At 42.9% G+C, this 17963-nt stretch overlaps 1 protein-coding gene across 10 annotated transcripts in view; it reads right to left on the bottom strand.

Moving 5' to 3' along the window:
* Positions 1-17963, bottom strand: part of LOC119160764 (uncharacterized) — a 174619-nt gene that overhangs the window by 75558 nt on the left and 81098 nt on the right. For all 10 annotated transcript variants that reach the window (XM_075880990.1, XM_075880993.1, XM_075880996.1 and 7 more), the window contains one exon: positions 4231-4312. In XM_075880990.1, the coding sequence (XP_075737105.1) occupies positions 4231-4312 (82 nt within the window). The remainder of the gene's footprint in view (positions 1-4230; positions 4313-17963) is intronic.

Here is a 17963-nt window from a genome sequence, read left to right as displayed (position 1 = left end):
AAAATGTTCGCCCTTACTTGTCACTGCAGGTGCAAGAGCCGGCTGCATCAGTTGAAATTTCTTCTGCGTCGCCGGCGTAGACTCGAGTTCAGCGGGAACGGCGTCACGACGTTTCGCATTCGCATCGATTTCTTCCTTCGTTAGGAAACGCGTCCGCAGATGAAGCGACGGTCCACTCACGCTCGATGGCGGCACCGATTCAGACGATGTGCTGGGTCCGGCGATATCAGAAGCACTCGGTGTCACACTGGATGGCATCGATTCGGAGCACGTGTCGAACCCGGCGATCTCGGAAACACTCGGTGCATTTGCGGTTCCAGCCACACTCGATGTGTCGGATTCTCGACTGGCGACAGCCGACAACACAGTTCCGTCGCTGCAAGCAAGCCGCATAGCGCGCTTCCGTGCACCGGACTTCCGCACTGACTTCGGCTTCGTTGCCGGCATCGCCCGCAACAACAAAGACGAAAGGCACAGAACTAGTGCAAAAATAAAAAAAAAACGAGAGAAAATGATCGAAAAGATAGCACAAGCCGAAGAGCGGCTCGTAAGCAGACGTCTGTCGAGGCGGACGGAGCAGAGAGCAACAACGAAGCGAGCGCGCTGGACGCGCCATCGAGAGGAGCGACCGCCCCCGCTGCTGCACAGCAGCCAATGGCGGGCACGCTTTCTCCCACGAGAGATGAATGCGCTGCTCTAGCCAATCAGCGCTCCGCATCGCATCGCGGGAAAACGCCAATAGCATCTCAACTGTGCTGCCGACGCCATTTTGCAAGGCGGCGAACGAGAGAGAAAGAATTCACGGTCAAAACAACACCAAGATGGCGCGGGACGACCGCATGGTCCGGGAATGGCGCGCGCGCGAAGTTTGGTTTGATTTCGGGATTTGCGCCTGTTTTGGACGCTGCGGCGGCCTCGAAAATAGTATTTTTTTTGCACTTTGCGGTTGAATTAGGTGCTGATAATTACAGAATAGGTAGTTTATGAGACATACAACCCAAAAATGTGGTTTTTCAAAAACCGACTTTTTCGCGATTTTTCGGTTTTCAAGGGCCGCGTCCCCCCTTAAATAGAACAACTGTCTCTGATACGATTGGCTTAGTACTTGTATTTTGTACCCCTGTTCATCTCTAGGCAACTTACCAAACTTCTGTTAAATAGAACTTACTTTCCTGGCCCCTTCAAATTCTGTTTAACAAGAGTTTACTGTATAGTTTATTTGCCTTCTTGAGAAGAAATTGAGTATTTTGCGAAGATAGCAAAAATAATAATTGCATACTCTACCTTTCTCTTGCCTGCTGACATGGTAAGTGATACTGATGTACTGCACATGTGTTGCGAGGTTTCCTTGTTGAACAGTACCCATCAATAAAGTCACAGTAGTAGTTAGTTCCAGCGCGGTGTGCATCTGCCTTCGTTTGCATGTCCCATGCTTTTTCTGGCTTTAGTAATATGAACCACCTGGCTCAGATATCAACTCTTCCGGAAAGATGCCACCTTCATTGCAGCAAGATTCGTTTACAGTGGCATTAAAACAATTCTAAAGAAAAAGAATAATGAAAGAAATACTGAAAATGTAGAAACAGCACCAAGTAACAAACCCATTTTTATAACTGAGGGACCATGCCATCTGAAGGTAAATAAAACGAATCTACTGTACCACCATACCACATGAATGATAAAGCTCGGAGTCCACTCAAAGAGGTAATGAAGCACCACTTGGGCTTGGTGAGAAATCTTACAGTCATGTGCAGCAAGGAGTGTTCACAAATGGAGCAGAGTGTCACCACGTTCTTAAGCACACTCGCTTCATACAGTGGCTGGTTCTTGGGTGGACGGGAGGACACCCACCGCTTGATGTCTGATAAGGGGTGTAGGGTAGCATGCTATTGGCCAATAGCTGACAAATTACGAACACCGTTCGGATCAGATATGCTTCTTGGCACAGAGTGCCACCACAAGTTGGCACCACACTCCACAGTGTGCTAATGTTATACAGTGAGCCACACTCGCGCAAACGAATAGCAAAGAGAGACAGAGTTTGTGCCTTATCCCGCATGTGCACAATCACGATGCGTGTTCATGCTATTTATTTGCCCCTAGCCATCCTTTAGCTTTCAGTGCACTCACCTAAATGAGAGAAGAGAAAAAACACTTAAAAAGTGCAGCAAGTTCCTGTAACTTCAAGCGTTCCTGACCGATTCGAGAAACACTTTACAGAAATCGATTCATGAAGGAATAAACTCGTTAGGTTCATGATTATCAAATGACAAGATGAAGACACAAAGACCAGGACCTGACTCTCAACTAATATTTACTTGCTTCAACATACCCACATGTGGTTCCATGCACAATAAAGAACACAAAGGAAATGAAAAGATACAAAAACATGCCCATAACAAAGTGCTTTTAGACAAGTAGGTTGATAGGTGTGCACCAGTTTCCCAAAAGTAGTACACTCAAACCTCATTAAAACTAAGTAACACTTGCCACGTCCAAAAATTTGTTATGAACATATGTTTGTAGCACTGTATCTGCGACAGAGCTATTCTTCGTTTACTTCATTATAACCAATAATGTCTGGGTTCGTCATGTCAAGGTTTGAGTGCAGTCACCCGAGCATGTGGTAAGTTAATCTGAGCATAAGTCTGGACAGAGTAGGGACAAGAAAAGAAAAGAAAAAAAAACGTGGAAAGGAACACAAAACTTGCATATTTTCATATACGCTAGCATGCCCTGAACAATGTGGTGAGTCGATTTGATGTTACAGTAGTTTTTTTTAGTACCTAGTCAGCTAGGGGAAATTCGCACATGCATCAGGAAGCAAGAAAAATAAAAAGAATGACAGAAAGAAAGCAGGTTGCAGTGTGAACTGCAGAACCCCAGCCATTGACCACTCCAAGGAAGGACTGTGCGACCTCCCCTAGCCTTGTGACTGTATTTATAGGGTAGACCAGAAGGTGCCTGCATGTTAAAATCGCACGAACACAAGGCCAACACTGCCACCTATGGCCTTTTGAATCATCATCAGCCTGACTATGCCTACTGCAGGGCAAAGGCCTCTCCAATGCTTCACCAGTCAGCCCGACCTTGTGCATTCCGCTGCCACGTTATACCACTTAACTTTGTCTCTCCCTCGCACATTTGCCTTTGCCTTTTTTGGGAATCCAGTCAGGCCTGCACATTGCAAGGAGTACAGGTGCGCTCCTTCATTTAACAAAACCAACATCATTATCAGGAATCGTGCTTCCGGACGGTGTCTCTCATAATCATATCGTGGTTTTGGGATGATAAAGCTCAACAATTACCATTAATGTCCCGATTCTAGGTATTACAATGCTAGGAGAAACCTGCTGCCAGGCTTCCACAATACACAAAACAGGCGTTAGTTTTTCTTTTTCAGAGCTGCGTGAATAGCGAAATTTTAGGTGTGAAGCAAATTCGAATATTCAAGTGTGAATTTCATTGCTAATTGGATGTTTTTCAAACTTTTCCATATTATATTATACTACTTCAATATAATACAGATGCAAAGCATGTAAAATTCAATATCATTCCATATATCTATTGCTAGCATTCCTTAATTTCATTCTGCAATGTCCAGAAACAGAAGTCACAGTACTTAGGTGGCCTGCTAGTCGGTATTAGTAGACATCGCTATAACTACGTGCTGTGCAAAACGAGCTACCAGCAGCGCTTCCGGAATAAACAACATATGCCAATGAATCGCTGACGTAAATTCATGCAAACAATTGCCCTAGAAATCACGAGCCTCTGTGGAGAATGTGTTTCACTGACTTAGACAACAGAAGCTGCGTCAGCATGAACATTGCATCGTGGTCTTTTTTCGAGATGCACACACGAGCAGCGTTTATTCAGTGGAATAATTCTTGGTCGGTGATTGTGATCTTGGCAGCCCAAGATCAAGATCTACAAGTTTTGACATGATGGCAGTGCGAGTGCTGGTAATAGACACCCCCAAACTTTAGACTTTGGGGCAGTCTGGCGAAATTTCTGTGAATATAACCAAAATGGCTCAGTGAATACCATTTGACATACTTTGGCATACTTGACGCAGGAGTGGGGTCACTGAATTAGAAGAAAAAGCTTTCCAAATCCCATCCCCAAAAGAAAGAAAAAGGTAAAAAGATGAAGATGACAAAAAGGAAATAAACACCCGACCTTTTTCAGCTCAATCCTTCAGAGCATGCAAGCATAAAGTCAACAAACCTTTAATAGAACTGGCTCCCTCCTGGAGGATCTAGATTGCTTGGCACTGCTTGGCGTTGGCCAATCTTCTTCATCACTGGCCCTGTAAGTATGTCTCATTAATGAAACCTTTAAAAATAAATAAAAACAAAAATGAAGTCCCACAGTTTTGCATGCAAGAACCACAGTAGCATTCAGGGGTACACTGTGGTGGGGGACTGCAAGTTAATTATGACCCTTACTTATGACCTCCTGGACCGTTATTATGCATTCACATGTGGCAAGCAGAAAATGCAGTAGTCATGTACCAAGTCATATCATGAAGTTCTGGAATCAAAGCTTGTGCAAAGGCTGGTATTCTCCACCATGACGCCACATCGCAATTATGACATCCATGACTATGGCTTAAGAAGAAAGGGTCGCCCCATGGCAGTCCCTTTTCGAAGTCCACGCATGGGCAAATTCAGGGGTAAAAAGAACTTATGAAATTCCCATTCGTTATTATTCCTTTTATTATATCGATCATCATCCTCAGCCTGACTATGTCCACTGCAGGACAAAGGGATCATCCGCCAGTCAACTCAGTCCTTTGCTTGCTGCTGCCATTTTATACACACAAACCTCCAAATCTCATCTGCCCACCTAACTTTCTGTCTCCCCCAAACTGCTTGCCTTCTCTGGGAATCCAGTCCATCATACTTCTGGCCAGATCTAAAAATGGCTTTAGCTATTTCCCTAGACTTTGACTAGTGTTTCAGGGATGAAAGAGCTCAGATAATACTGATTCTGTAGAAAATATTTTTCTTGAGTATTGTTTTTTGCAAAAAAAAACACAAAAAAACTGGCCCCCTTTCCTATCTAAACTTCCAGCTTACAGATTGCATAACTATATCAATAAATATTTCATTTTGTTTTAACAATTGCAGACTTGGTTTAAAAAGTGTGGCACACCACAAAGAATTACCCAACGAGTAAAGGCTTGCTTTATTAAACATGGCACATTGTGAATAACTCTAACACTATCACTGAAAGAGGTGTACACTGGAAGCTACTGCACCACACTGTTTTACTTGCAAGTCAATAACAGTGTAGTGAATTTCTGGTATAAGATGTTCATCAGAGAAGGCACACTTCGATAAAGTGCACTGGATTCATTTACATTATTTACAGGCACAAAAAAAGGGGGGTCTTCCAAACATCACAAGAAAAAAACCTGAGCAACATTTCACAGCTCTTTTCTCGTATGATGTCACTTTTCGGCTGACCCGCTCCCTCGCCTCTTGTCCCCCCTGAAGCCCCCTTTTCGCCACATAGGCGCCTCTCTTTCTTCGAAGGAGCTCATGAAGGGGCATGAGAGGAAAGGGGTTTGACGCTGAGTCCCCGTCAACGAAACGAGAAACAGGTGCCGCTCAGAACAGAGTAGTGGCAAAAAATTAGGTGTCTAAATAAAATACTAAAAACTGGAAGACAATTATGCAACACATAACTTCGTCTCTCGAGTTCCTTTTGTAGGCTGTGTAATGCTGAGCCTGCAAAAACTATTTTTATGTAATTTTTTTTTTTCACCTCAAGTGATCTGGAGCTATGAGAACGGAAGCTCCTACGCAGAATTTGACATCAGCCCTGGTTTTATTGTGGTCTGCATAATTGTGATGAAGGGTGATGTTTAACTACCGTAATTACTCGAATCTAACGCCCACCTTTTACGTTTTTTTTTCCGGTTAAGCGAGTTCATAAATCGCATGCGTGTTAAAATCGAGTGCGAAAAAAATAAATACGGTCATTCTATTGCCATCGGCATTTCCAAAATGGCCGCCCCCTACGTGCTTCGGCATGGCGCGTCGGCCATTTCTGCCCATGTGCGGCACTTCGTACGTGTGCTGAGGAGTTCGTCATCTTGTAGTTCATTAGCATCGACGGCATGGAAGGGCCGACTCCAGAAACTCGACGAGTGCACCAAGATGCCGCTTTTAAAAGAAAAGTCATCGCATGTGCCAAAACAGACGGAAATCGGGCTGCATCGGTCATTCGGAGTTCCCGAAACGTGCGTGTGGGACTGGCGGAAACAAAAGCAGAAGATTGTCAAAGATTCATGCAAAGGCTTCAGTGGATCACAGCAGGGTCGGTTTCCGCAAATTGAAGAGCTGCTCGCCGAGTATGTGCTTGAGCAGCGAGCGGCACAGCGGCCCGCGACGACAGAACTGCTCTAAGTGCGGGCTGTGCAGTTAGCTTTCGAAAAAGGGCTAACGCGGAGCCAGTTCAAAGCGAGCAGGTGCTGGCTAACTAACTTTATGAAGAGGAAATGCTTTTCCCTCCGAAAGCAAACGGGCATGCGCCAAAACTTGCCGGAGGAGTACAAAGAAAAGCTTCACAGTTTTCAGAGGTTCGTCCTAAACTTGTGGCACAACAACGGCTACCTGCTTGGGCAAATCGGGAATGCCGATCAGACGCCTCTTTACTTCGACATGCCTGGCACCACAACCGTCGAGAAGGGGGCGAAGCAAGTTCGCATGCTGACATCGAGCCACGGTAAAACAAGAGTGACGGCAATGATCCGTTGCACGTCAGATAGGCACAAGCTTCCCCCGTACCCCATATTTAAACGGAAGACGCTCCCGAAAGGAGTCGTTTTCCGGAGTAGTGTGATCGTGCGGGCCAACGAGAAAAATGGGTGTGCGTTGCAATCGATGTCTTACTTTTTTTTTTTTTTTCGTCGTGAAAACCGAGTGTGCGTTACAATCGAGGGCGCGGTAGAATCGAGTAAATACAGTATTTCTTTATTTCAACATAGTGCAGCCTTTAAAGGGGTCCTGCAACACCTTTTTCAGAAAACACTTCCGATCGGTAGTCGAGGCTCCTGAGGACACACGAGCGAAATATTATAGCACAGCACATGACCTGGAATTTGAAATTCTTAAAACCAGCTAAAAATTGCTTCGTCTTTTCTCGGCAAATGACCAAACAGGCTCAAAAATTACGTCACAGTCGCAGCATGGCGCGCTTGGTCGTTACCGAGCCCGCCGCGGGATGCCGTGACGTCCACACGTGCACATGCAGCCGCACTGAAAAGCTGCATATTCGAAGGGGGGGAAAAAGAGAGGGAGAAAAGTGCTCAAGGTCAAGAGGCAGGCATGAAGCTTTTCTTCCCCTTGCCAAACCTGCCTGCTTAGCTTCCAGTGCTTTCGTCGGGAAGTTTTTGAATCGGCGAATTCGTGAGGCAATGAGCTCCTTTATTGAATTTATTCCATGACTACTTGAAAACGTGTTGCAGGTCCCCTTTAAGGGCTACTCAGGAGTCATCATCATCATGAGCCTGACTGAGCCCACTGCAGGGCAAAGGCCTCCCCCATGATCTGCCAATGAACCCTCCCCCATGATCTGCCAATGAACCCGGTCTTGTGCTTTCTGCTGCCACGTTATGCCAGTGAACTTCTTATTCTCATTGGCCCACATAACTTTTTATCTCCCCTTCGTGCGTTCGCCTTCTTTGGCAATCCAGTCACTTAGCCTTAATTACCAGCGGTTATACTGCCTACGTGCTACGTGCCCAGCCCTTGTTCATTTCTTCTCCTTGATTTCAATTATGGTATTTTTAACCCCGCTTTGTTCCCAGACCCACTCTGCTCTCTTCTCATCTCTAAACCTTTTCAGACATCACCTATGAAGAACTGTCTCTAAATGTTTACAATCTCTACAACGATACTTCAAGGCATTCAATATTCTATTGCAACAAGAATAATGAGATAATTCTGGAATTTATTGGTGTTACAGCAACTCAAACTAATTAAACTACTAATAAATATATTTTTACCCTTAAATCATACATGCTAACTTTTTGCACAAATAGTATAAAATCTCAGGCTAGGAATATAGTAAAAAATCCTTTTTGCTTATGTCCATTTTAAGGAAAGAAAAATTATTTTCACATTGCTTGCAGGAAGCGGCACGTCGCATGACTCCTCAAACGTATTAGTGACTTAAGAAAAGTGATCATATATATCAGTAGACTACAAAATGTGGTTAAATGAAGACAAATCAATTATGAAGGAGATTCGATTCATCCAAAGTAGAATATATCTTGCTGTTACTTAGCCTCTACACCATGCAAAAAGCTAAAATAGGTGATGTAGACAATTGTGTACATAACATCTCAAAGGGTTAACGTTACACCTTTCATTTTCCTTTAAATCACTCGCTGCGTCGTCCTCAATTTAAGCTGAATCCTTTTTGTAAACCTCCAAGTTTCTGCTCCATAGGTAAGTACTAGCAAGATGCAGCTGTTATATACCTGTTAAAAACCAGGAAGCGGAGCCGTAGTAGAGAATGTCTTGTTTATTACACACGGAGTTAAAAACTAAAAGTAAAATGGAATGCGGGCGCGCAATCCAGGCACGCTCTAGTTCTCTTCTTCCTCTTTGCCGCTCTTCTGAAATAGTATTTAACAATACCTTCCTCTTGAGGGTTAGTGGCAGATTACCATTCATAATTTCAAAATGCTTCACGAATATCATCCACCCAATCCTTATTAATCTAGTTATTCCACTCTCATGGTTTGGCTCCGCGGTTAATACCTGCCCTAAGTAAACATATTCCTTTACAACTTCCAGCATCTGTCCACTTATCGCAAAGCGCCATTTTCTGCCAAGACTTACTTTTCTGCTTTCCATGTCCAGTTCTGTGATCATGAGCTGTAATTTGTCTCCTGAGTTACTCATCAAGACAATGTCATCAGCGAATCACAAGATACTAAGATACTCTCAATCAACTTTTATTCCTAACTGTTCCCAATCTAGGGTCCTAAAAACCTCCTGTAAACATGCAGTGAATAGCAGTGCAGAGATCGTGTCTACCTACCTTACACACTTCTTTATTGGAATTCTGTCGATTTTTTTATGGAGAACTATGGTGGCTGTGGATCCACTGTAGATTTCTTCCAGTATACTTATGCAAGGTCCATAGATGCCGTGATTTCACAGTGCCTGCATTACGGCTAATGTCTCGACTGAGTCAAACGCCTTCTCGTAGTCTATGAAGGCTATGTATAGGGGTTGGTAGTATTCTGCACATTTTTTTATTACCTGATTGATAGTATGAATATGGTCGATTGAGGAGTAGCCTATATGAAATTCTGTTTTGTCCTTCGATTGATTGAACTTTGCCTCCTTAATTCCATTAGCTATAATTTTCGTAAATAGTTTGTAGAGAACGGACAGTAAGCTGATCAGCCTGTAATTTTCGAACTCTTTGACGTCTCCTTTCTTATTATTTAAAATGACGTTGGAATTTTTCTCCTTTCTTATTATTTAAAATGATGTTGGAATTTTTCTAAGATTCTGGTACCCTTTTCGTCAAGATGCACTTCGTACATAGGGTGGCAAGTTTTTATAACACAATTTCATCGCCATCTTTCAGCAGGTCCGTTGTTACCTTATCCTTGCCAGCGGCTGCAGCTGTCAGACCAGCGACACAGCGGAGGGTTTGCGTCCAGAAAGGCTGCCGTTGGAATCTTAATTTAGCTGCCTTCAACACAGGAGGGTAGGGTTTTCCTCTAAGGTGAGAGTTTCAAAGGAGGAGCGCAATCGCTTGCAAAATTTTGTGTCATCAAAACAACTAGCAAAAAAATCGATTTCAGTCAAAACAACTCGCGTATGTCTTCAAACGTGAATGGACGGGACGGCGGAGCTGGCTGCTGTGAAAGCGCGGGTCAATTCTTTGGCTGTGCTCGCTACTATATTCTTTTGGACAAGAACGCGAAAGTTCTTCTAGCTTGTTTTACCTTTTTACCACCTTTAATCTACCACTCCGTCAGCCACATGCCATCGGAGCTCGTAGATCGCGATTGCGTCGCCGCGACCGCGGTTTTGTGCGCAGCGGTTGCGGCAAACGATGCTTTTGTTTTCAATCCACGTGCCTTCAAAACCAAGTCGTTTTATGCTGTCTATGATCGCAACTGGCACGGTTATGGCCACAAGAAACCGCAAAGACGTTTGCTTTCCGGAAATATGTCCGACTTTGCGGAAAGCAGCGTTGCTTTGACTGGTCGAACGTTGGCCGCGCGCACACTTTCACAGTTATGTCAGTAATGTTGTCGCCATACATGATCGTGTCGAATGAACGCGATTTCGTTCACAGCGGTTGTGGCAAGGACAATCACACGCACTGTAGAAGACAGTGCGTGTGCTGGTGACACGCATACTTTTGAAGCTTCGAGCCCACTGCTCTCGATCAGCCTTCATTAGATGGTTTTGGTAGTAAAGTTACATCACACGCTGCGATTAGGAAAAGTGTTCGGAATATTCAAATTTTGGCCCAATGAACAAATAAACTTGGCTGGGGAAATTTATAAATTTGTATCTGCTACGGTTTCGCATCACTAAGATTCTGCTCTGAAACTCGTTCAAAATAAAACGCCGTGGGCTCGCAAAAAGCCTAGAACAGACGGACCTGCATTTTTGTGAATGGGGCCAGATCTCGCACACAAATTTCGATTTTCAGGAAATTTTCATGGCAACTGTACAAACGGAAGACACAGTGGAAACCCGGGAGTGTCCCGGACAATGTTGCAGACTTGGCCGGTATGTGATGATAATAACACCAATACATATTGTTCTCTCCTTGTGTCGGAATACAGCACAACACCGTTTTTGTGCCTCCGCGACTAGCTACGGAAACGTGCCCTAGCCGATCGCGTAGGCCACGATAATTTACGAATTTTATTTTTTTATCAGAAATGAAATACTTTTTGTGAAATTTCAGGCAAATTCGTAGCATCGTAAGCACGGTCAAAATTCGTACATTTTACAGGATAACCGGCAGGTATGTAATCGGCTGTATGCATTAAGGAGCAAAGAAGGAAATGTCATAAGCAATATGGATAAGATAGTCGAGGTGACGTAGGAGTTCTACAGAGAGCTGTACAATAGTCGAAACAACCAGGATGATATCGTAAAAAGAAATAATAGCCCAGAGGAATTCAAGATCGAATAAGTAATGACAGTGGAAGTAAGGGAGACCCTAGAAGGAATGCAGAGAGGCAGAGCCACTGGTGAGGATTAGGTGACAACTGCAAGAGTGGGGTGCAGCAAACAAAAGAAATTGCTAAACAAAACAAAATGCTTTAAATTTGAACATCAATGGTTTGCAACATCTAACAAAAATATAGCAAGTGATAAAATCTTGCATAACTCGGTAAAGCATTCCACAGTTTAACAGTATGGAAAAAAAGTATTTACAGTAGACTCTCAGTAAACAAAACTCTTATAAATTAAATTGCTGCTTAAATCGAACAATGGCCTCTAATACGATTGGCTTTGTGCTTGAATTCCGCACCCCTGCTCATCTTTCAGTAAACAAAACTCCAGTTAAACAAAACAAATTTTGTTGGTTCCTTCAGGTTTCATTCAATGGGAGTCTATGTATATGTATCAGTTCGGCGATGAAAACGACACATAGTCGGTTTATGATGACTTTTGCTGGATGTTAGTTTGGCATAGGTTCAGTGGGTGTGATGAAGGCACCAAGTAGAGGAAGTGATTATTTTGTAGTGCAAGACGACACCACAAAGGAAATGCCAGGACAGAGCCCTATTCTTAACTAACCAGTCAGAAACTAGTACTTTGTCCTGTCATCTTATTTGTGATGTTGTTTGGCACTAAAAAATATCATTTTGTTAAGTAGAAGAAACTGTGGAGAGTGATTGATTGATTGATATGTGGGGTTTAACGTCCCAAAACCACTATATGATTATGAAAGACGCCGTAGTGGAGGGCTCCGGAAATTTAGACCACCTGGGGTTCTTTAACGTGCACCCAAATCTGAGCACACGGGCCTACAACATTTCCGCCTCCATCGGAAATGCAGCCGCCGCAGCCGGGATTCGAACCCGCGCCCTGCGGGTCAGCAGCCGAGTACCTTAGCCACTAGACCACCGCGGCGGGGCAATCGTGGAGAGTGAATGAGCGAATACTGAAGCTTCAAAGATTCAATGGGACAACAATAAAGATTACCAAACGGAAAACTACGAAGAGGGGAACAAAGTGAAAATACATAGACCTATATTAGAGCTGTGACAATAGCAGAATTTTTAGCGTGAAATGAATTTGAACATTAAAGTTTGAGCATGAATTGAATATTTTTCTAATGCTTTGAAGCGATATTATACAAAAAAAAACTTCCAGAAGATTCCTAAGCATTTTTGGTGAGACAGCAGCATGACTGTTTCTTTTAGCTAGATTGGTGAAGCGCTGCAGGGGTGGTTGCCTTAAGAACGAGGCGATAGAGAGGCTTAGCGGTGCTTATATTCAATTAAACCCCTTTATAAGAGGCATGCTCCAGGCAGCAATTCTTGTCTTTTTTATATGAGATGTCTTTTATAAGCAAGGTACCTCGTATGCATTTTCTTATCAGCCTGTATTTTACTGTAGGCACACTAATGTCTTTTATACCTATTTGGCTCTTATAATACGAGTTTCTCTTATAAAGGGGCTCGAGTGTACATGATTTGCGGCAACTAATATGATGCCAAAACTACTTCAAAAAGCAGCTTTGCCACTATGCTAGGGTGTGATGCATTAAGCATATTAAAAATTATGAATTGGCTACTGCAACAGCGCACTGCAGTTATGCCCTTGAATGAAATGACGAGGACGCTTACTGCAAGAGAAAAATGTATTGACGTTTCGGCACCCAGAATTGAAGCGCTGTTCACAATCTGATGCTAAAGGGGTAAGCCCCGTAAATGCTCAGAGGCGGCAGATGGCCAAAGCGCCAGTACAGCTTAATCACAGACAACTCTTCTGACAAACACCATCAGCTAACTGCTTCGTAGTGCGAGTGGACCGCCACCGTTCAAGCAGCAACTTAATCTGTGCGAAACTGCCAAATGCGCTGCACTGACGTGCTGCCTCTACGCAGGCAAACAGCCCACCATCGAAGCGGCCATGTACGGTTAGGAACGAAGGGGGCATAACGAACACTTTAATGACAAGTGTGTACAGTACATTAAATGCCAAGGCAGTCATAAGATCAGGCAATTGGTAATGTATACTGTAGTGATGGGGGACTTTAATGCCAAGAAGGGGATGCACATAAAGCTGCGGGAAAATATGGCATCAGCTCTAGGGAGGCTAGGAATGCGATATTTTTTCCGATCTCGCATACTGTCTACCAAAAACAGGCAAACCACAAGTAGGTGTGAAGGAGCCCAGACAGTGAAACTAAGAACTCCTTCTTAAATTTATTTATTTCTTCTTAGTTCTCATGTAGGTTCAATTGTGTAGAATTTTGAATGCAGTTTATTATGTGGACTAACAGTGGTAATTCACTTCTAGTACAATTACATTTTTTATTTTTAAAATGTACGCTTTTGTTCGTGTATTGCTAGTATATTTCACCCCTTGAGTGTTTTGCCGTACAAGTATCGCGGCAGTTTGCTGTGCTGCATTGTCCTTGCCGTACATGTGCGTTTTTGACCCTCTGTTTGAATATTCAAGCCATAATGATGATGCATGCTCGCTGGGAGGTGCTGCCATCTCATAGGACTTACAAGAAGTGTTGAAAACGATTGTGCTACCTTCTTTCCTAAATAAAATAAATGATTTCTAGCACTAGCGTGTCGCGTGGCATGCGGTTTGGGTTTCGTTGCAAGGTAGCAACGAAGACACCAAAACTTGATTTTTATCTTTATCGGCATTCCCTTGTGGGTGCAGTTGAAGTTGATTTCCATTTTTATTGGCAATCCTGCTCTAGACTTGTTTATCACCGACACTCACAATGTATTCTCATTCAGAATTCCTTGATATCACAGAGATTACTCTGCCCAGGGCAGCCACACGCCGAAATGTGGTGTGCTTGTCAGCACAACCCGTTGCTCCAAGATGAGAGTGGAGACTCGTTTTATGTGTACAGTATGCGATAAGGTTCTGTGCATAATCATGTTTCAAGGAATATTATGTTCTAAAACGCCATTGAAGTGTTTGTAGTTCTGAGCAATGCTGAAACCAAAATCTATAGCTTGTGATTTTTTCTTACATTTCTTTTGCCATATTTAGATTTTGTACATTCAAAAACAAGAACAAAGTAATTGGACCATCTGCCCAAGTTTTTCTCAAATATTTTGTGTTTATTGTCATTTGTATCGAACTAGGTAAAATGCAGTAAAACCTCATTATATCGAACTCCGTTATATTGAAATCCTGCTTAACTCAAAGCATTTCAGCACTCCTGTATTTTGCAATGCAAGTCTGAGCGGATAATTTGAAACGGCAGTCAGCCCCAGTCCCGTTAATTTGAAAACTTTGGGTGCAGTGTACCAATATCCGATCCCCCATTTCGTCGCATAACGACGGAAATGACAGCTCTTAAGAAACACTAGCCAATGTACTGTAGCAATTCTGCTGAGTGGCAGCTGAAGAACCCTAGACTCGATACATTCAGCAGGAAAAATAGTACAGGTTTGCTGCAAAGGCGAAGCAATGAACGCGATAGCAACAAATTGAAAGATCACGCACAGAATGGCCAGCAGAGCGAAACGTGCCCCGCATTTTTCACGCACAAATGGTGCCTGATACATACTCTCAGGTACAGATAAACGCGAATAAGCATCTCAGTTGTTAGTTCGCTGTGTCTGAAAAGTGTGCTCTTTTCGCAAACATAGACTGTGCAACGATTGCAGTGACCTTTGTGCACTTGGTAACTAAAACAAAATCCTTTCAGTAAAAACCGAACGCCAGCCAAGACGTATAATCCTCTCTACTGCGAGATAAGGGTGCGCAAGGAGCATTGACCCCCTGCTCCTTGCGGAGCAAAGTGCGCGTGGAAAATAAGAGTGCGGCCGCCCCGTCATGACGATGTTGCTACGCGCGCTCATTGCACCGTCTTGCTGGTAATGCCAAATACAAAGAAGAAGTTTTCTCAAAGAAGCTTTCGGTTAATTGTAAATCTGTCGGCCGAATTCATCGCCTCGGTAACGCGGGTAGTGGAAGACCAGTCATCATTTACTTCCAGGATGTAACTGAAAAACAGCATATCTTTAAAAATGCTCATAAACTAAAGGGTACTCGAATATCAGTTCAGAACGATTATTTGCGCAATACGCTAAGGAAACGTAAACTGCTGTGGATAGCGCTAGAACTGATAGAGAGCAAGGCAAGAAAGTTAGCCTGCATAACGATAAGCAGCGCATTAACAATGAACTTTTCACATGAGATGAAAGCAACAACTTGAGGGTCAAAATCGACGGTCGTCAAAACAGTACCAGAAATACTTGACTTTCCTCCGTGGAGGCCTCCTCTGAATTTAAAGAACTTCGAGTTTTAAACATTAATGCCCGCAGTGTCGTTAATAAATCGGAAAGCCTCGAGGCTACTATTTTAAGTTACAACCCTCATGTAGTTGACATAACGGAAACTTGGCTGCATGATAATATTGAAGATGCAGTTGTGTTTCCTCCGTCGTACAGGGCGTATCGCCGTGACAGAAGTACTAGGGGGGGCTGTTTTGTTAAAAAACACTATAGCCGCTACCCCATTACGACAGGCTGATAACTTAGAAACCGTGTCACTAAAGTTTTCTTGCTGGGATAAATCATTCTTACTTTTTGCCGCTTATCGAGCACCTGACTGACTCTCCCCCCGAATTCTTTCGCGATCTTTTTACGCACATGGCGTCTTTCGCAAACGATAAGGTTCTTCTTATAGGTGATTTTAATCTGCCAGATGTCGATTGGGAAAACGGATTTTTTTGCATCGCGAATAATTCACATTTACAATATTTGCATGACATCATCCTATCTCACTATCTGGATCAGATAGTTAAACAGCCAACGTGCACCTGTGGTATGTCAGCATCAATACTAGACCTTGTGTTTATCAGTCGTTCATTAGAAAACTTTTCTATATCGGTTGATCCCGGAATTTCTGATCACAACCTAGTATACTGTTCTTTTTCTTTGAAGGTACCTAACACCAGCAAATGTAAAACGATAATGGTTAAAGATTTCTCTCGTGCCAGAGATGAAAGTGTCTTGGATTATTTGGAACTATGCCTTGATAATTTTCAAAGCAACAATACTGCTGTACTTTGGGATGAGTTGAAACAGATTATTGCTTACTGTATTAGCAACTTTATTCCCAACAAAACTAAAAAAGCATCGAAAACTACTCCTTGGATAACGAGAGAAATCTTGCAGCTCAAAAGGAAAGTAAAGTGCCTAAGGCGACGGCGGGCCTCCCGCGTGATTATTCACCAAATGCAAGATAAGTTAAACCTTGAAGCACAGCTAGCTAAGCGCTGGTATTTCCAGCACACGTTGCCAAACTTCATTCGCACGGCACCCCAAAAATTTTGGTCTTTTATAAGCAGAAAAACAAACTCAATTGACCAAATCGTTCATGAAGGCCTCGTCGTCGTCGATAAGCAATGTATCGCAGAGCGCTTTAATAATTATTTTCAAAGTGTATTTTCTAGTTCTAATACCATTGTAAACCCAAATCGCTGGCCATGTGACTAGAACACTGATATTTTATCACAACCAGGTGTGGTATCAATGTTACGGAACCTTAAAATTAAATCATCTCCAGGACCAGACAACATACCGAATGCCTTTCTGCGCAGATATGCTGAAGCGTTAGCCCCCTTTTTGGTAATCATTTTTCGTTCCTCGTTGTCGTCAGCTATTCTTCCTGCAGATTGGCTAACTGCGCGTGTCGTTCCCATTCCGAAAAAGGGCGACGCAGCACAAGTAACCAATTATCGACTCATTTCATTAACGTCCACGTGCTGCAATTCAGTTGAACATATTATTGCTAAAGAAATAACAAAGTTTCTAAATGATAACAATATACTTTCTCCTCACCAGCATGGTTTTCGCAAAGGCTTATCGACTGTAACACAATTAACGACAACTATTCACTACTTTGCTAGTACACTTGACAAGTCGAGCCAAATCGACGTGATATTTCTGGACTTTAAGAAAGCGTTTGACCTTGTTCCTCACAGTAAACTTACTGAAAAACTGCAGTCAATTAACCTTCCCGCATACATAGTTAACTGGGTAGCAGCTTATCTGTATAATCGCAAACAGTTTGTATCAATCGGTAATTACTCTTCTAATGAACTTTCAGTAACGTCTGGAGTACCCCAGGGTAGTGTTTTGGGACCTTTACTATTTCTAATATATATAAATGACATCGTTAACGAAATATTTCTCCCTATTCAAATTAGGCTATTTGCAGACGATTGTATAGTATTTAACAAAGTTTGTTCTCTTAATGATCAATTAATGCTTAATTCTAACCTTCAAAACATCTTGTCGTGGTGCGGGCGATGGGGTATGAAATTGAACAAGGAAGAAACAGTCTACATGTCTATAACAAAAAAAATTAATATGACGTTGTTTGCTTATAACCTAGGATCTACATTGCTCACCAAAGTAAACCAATACAAGTATCTTGGAATCATGATAACTAGTGACCTAAGTTGGAATAACCACATTTCCAACATATGTAACTCCTCCTTCAAAAAACTGTGTATCCTCAGGCACAAACTAAAGCACACTCCTCATTATACTAAAATGCTAGCCTACACTTCACTCATTCGGCCGAAACTAGAATATGCAAGCATCGTATGGGATCCCTACACAAAAACTAACATAAACGCTCTAGAGATGATTTAACGCAGAGCAGTTAGGTTCGTTTTTCTAAATATAGAATAACCGACTCTCCCACTAGCCTAATGAAACAACATAATATCCAGAC

The sequence above is a fragment of the Rhipicephalus microplus genome, chromosome X, assembly GCF_043290135.1.
Source record: "Rhipicephalus microplus isolate Deutch F79 chromosome X, USDA_Rmic, whole genome shotgun sequence".
Lineage (NCBI taxonomy): Eukaryota > Metazoa > Arthropoda > Arachnida > Ixodida > Ixodidae > Rhipicephalus > Rhipicephalus microplus.
Note: the sequence above shows the minus strand (reverse complement) of the source record. Positions and strands in the feature narration are given on the sequence as shown.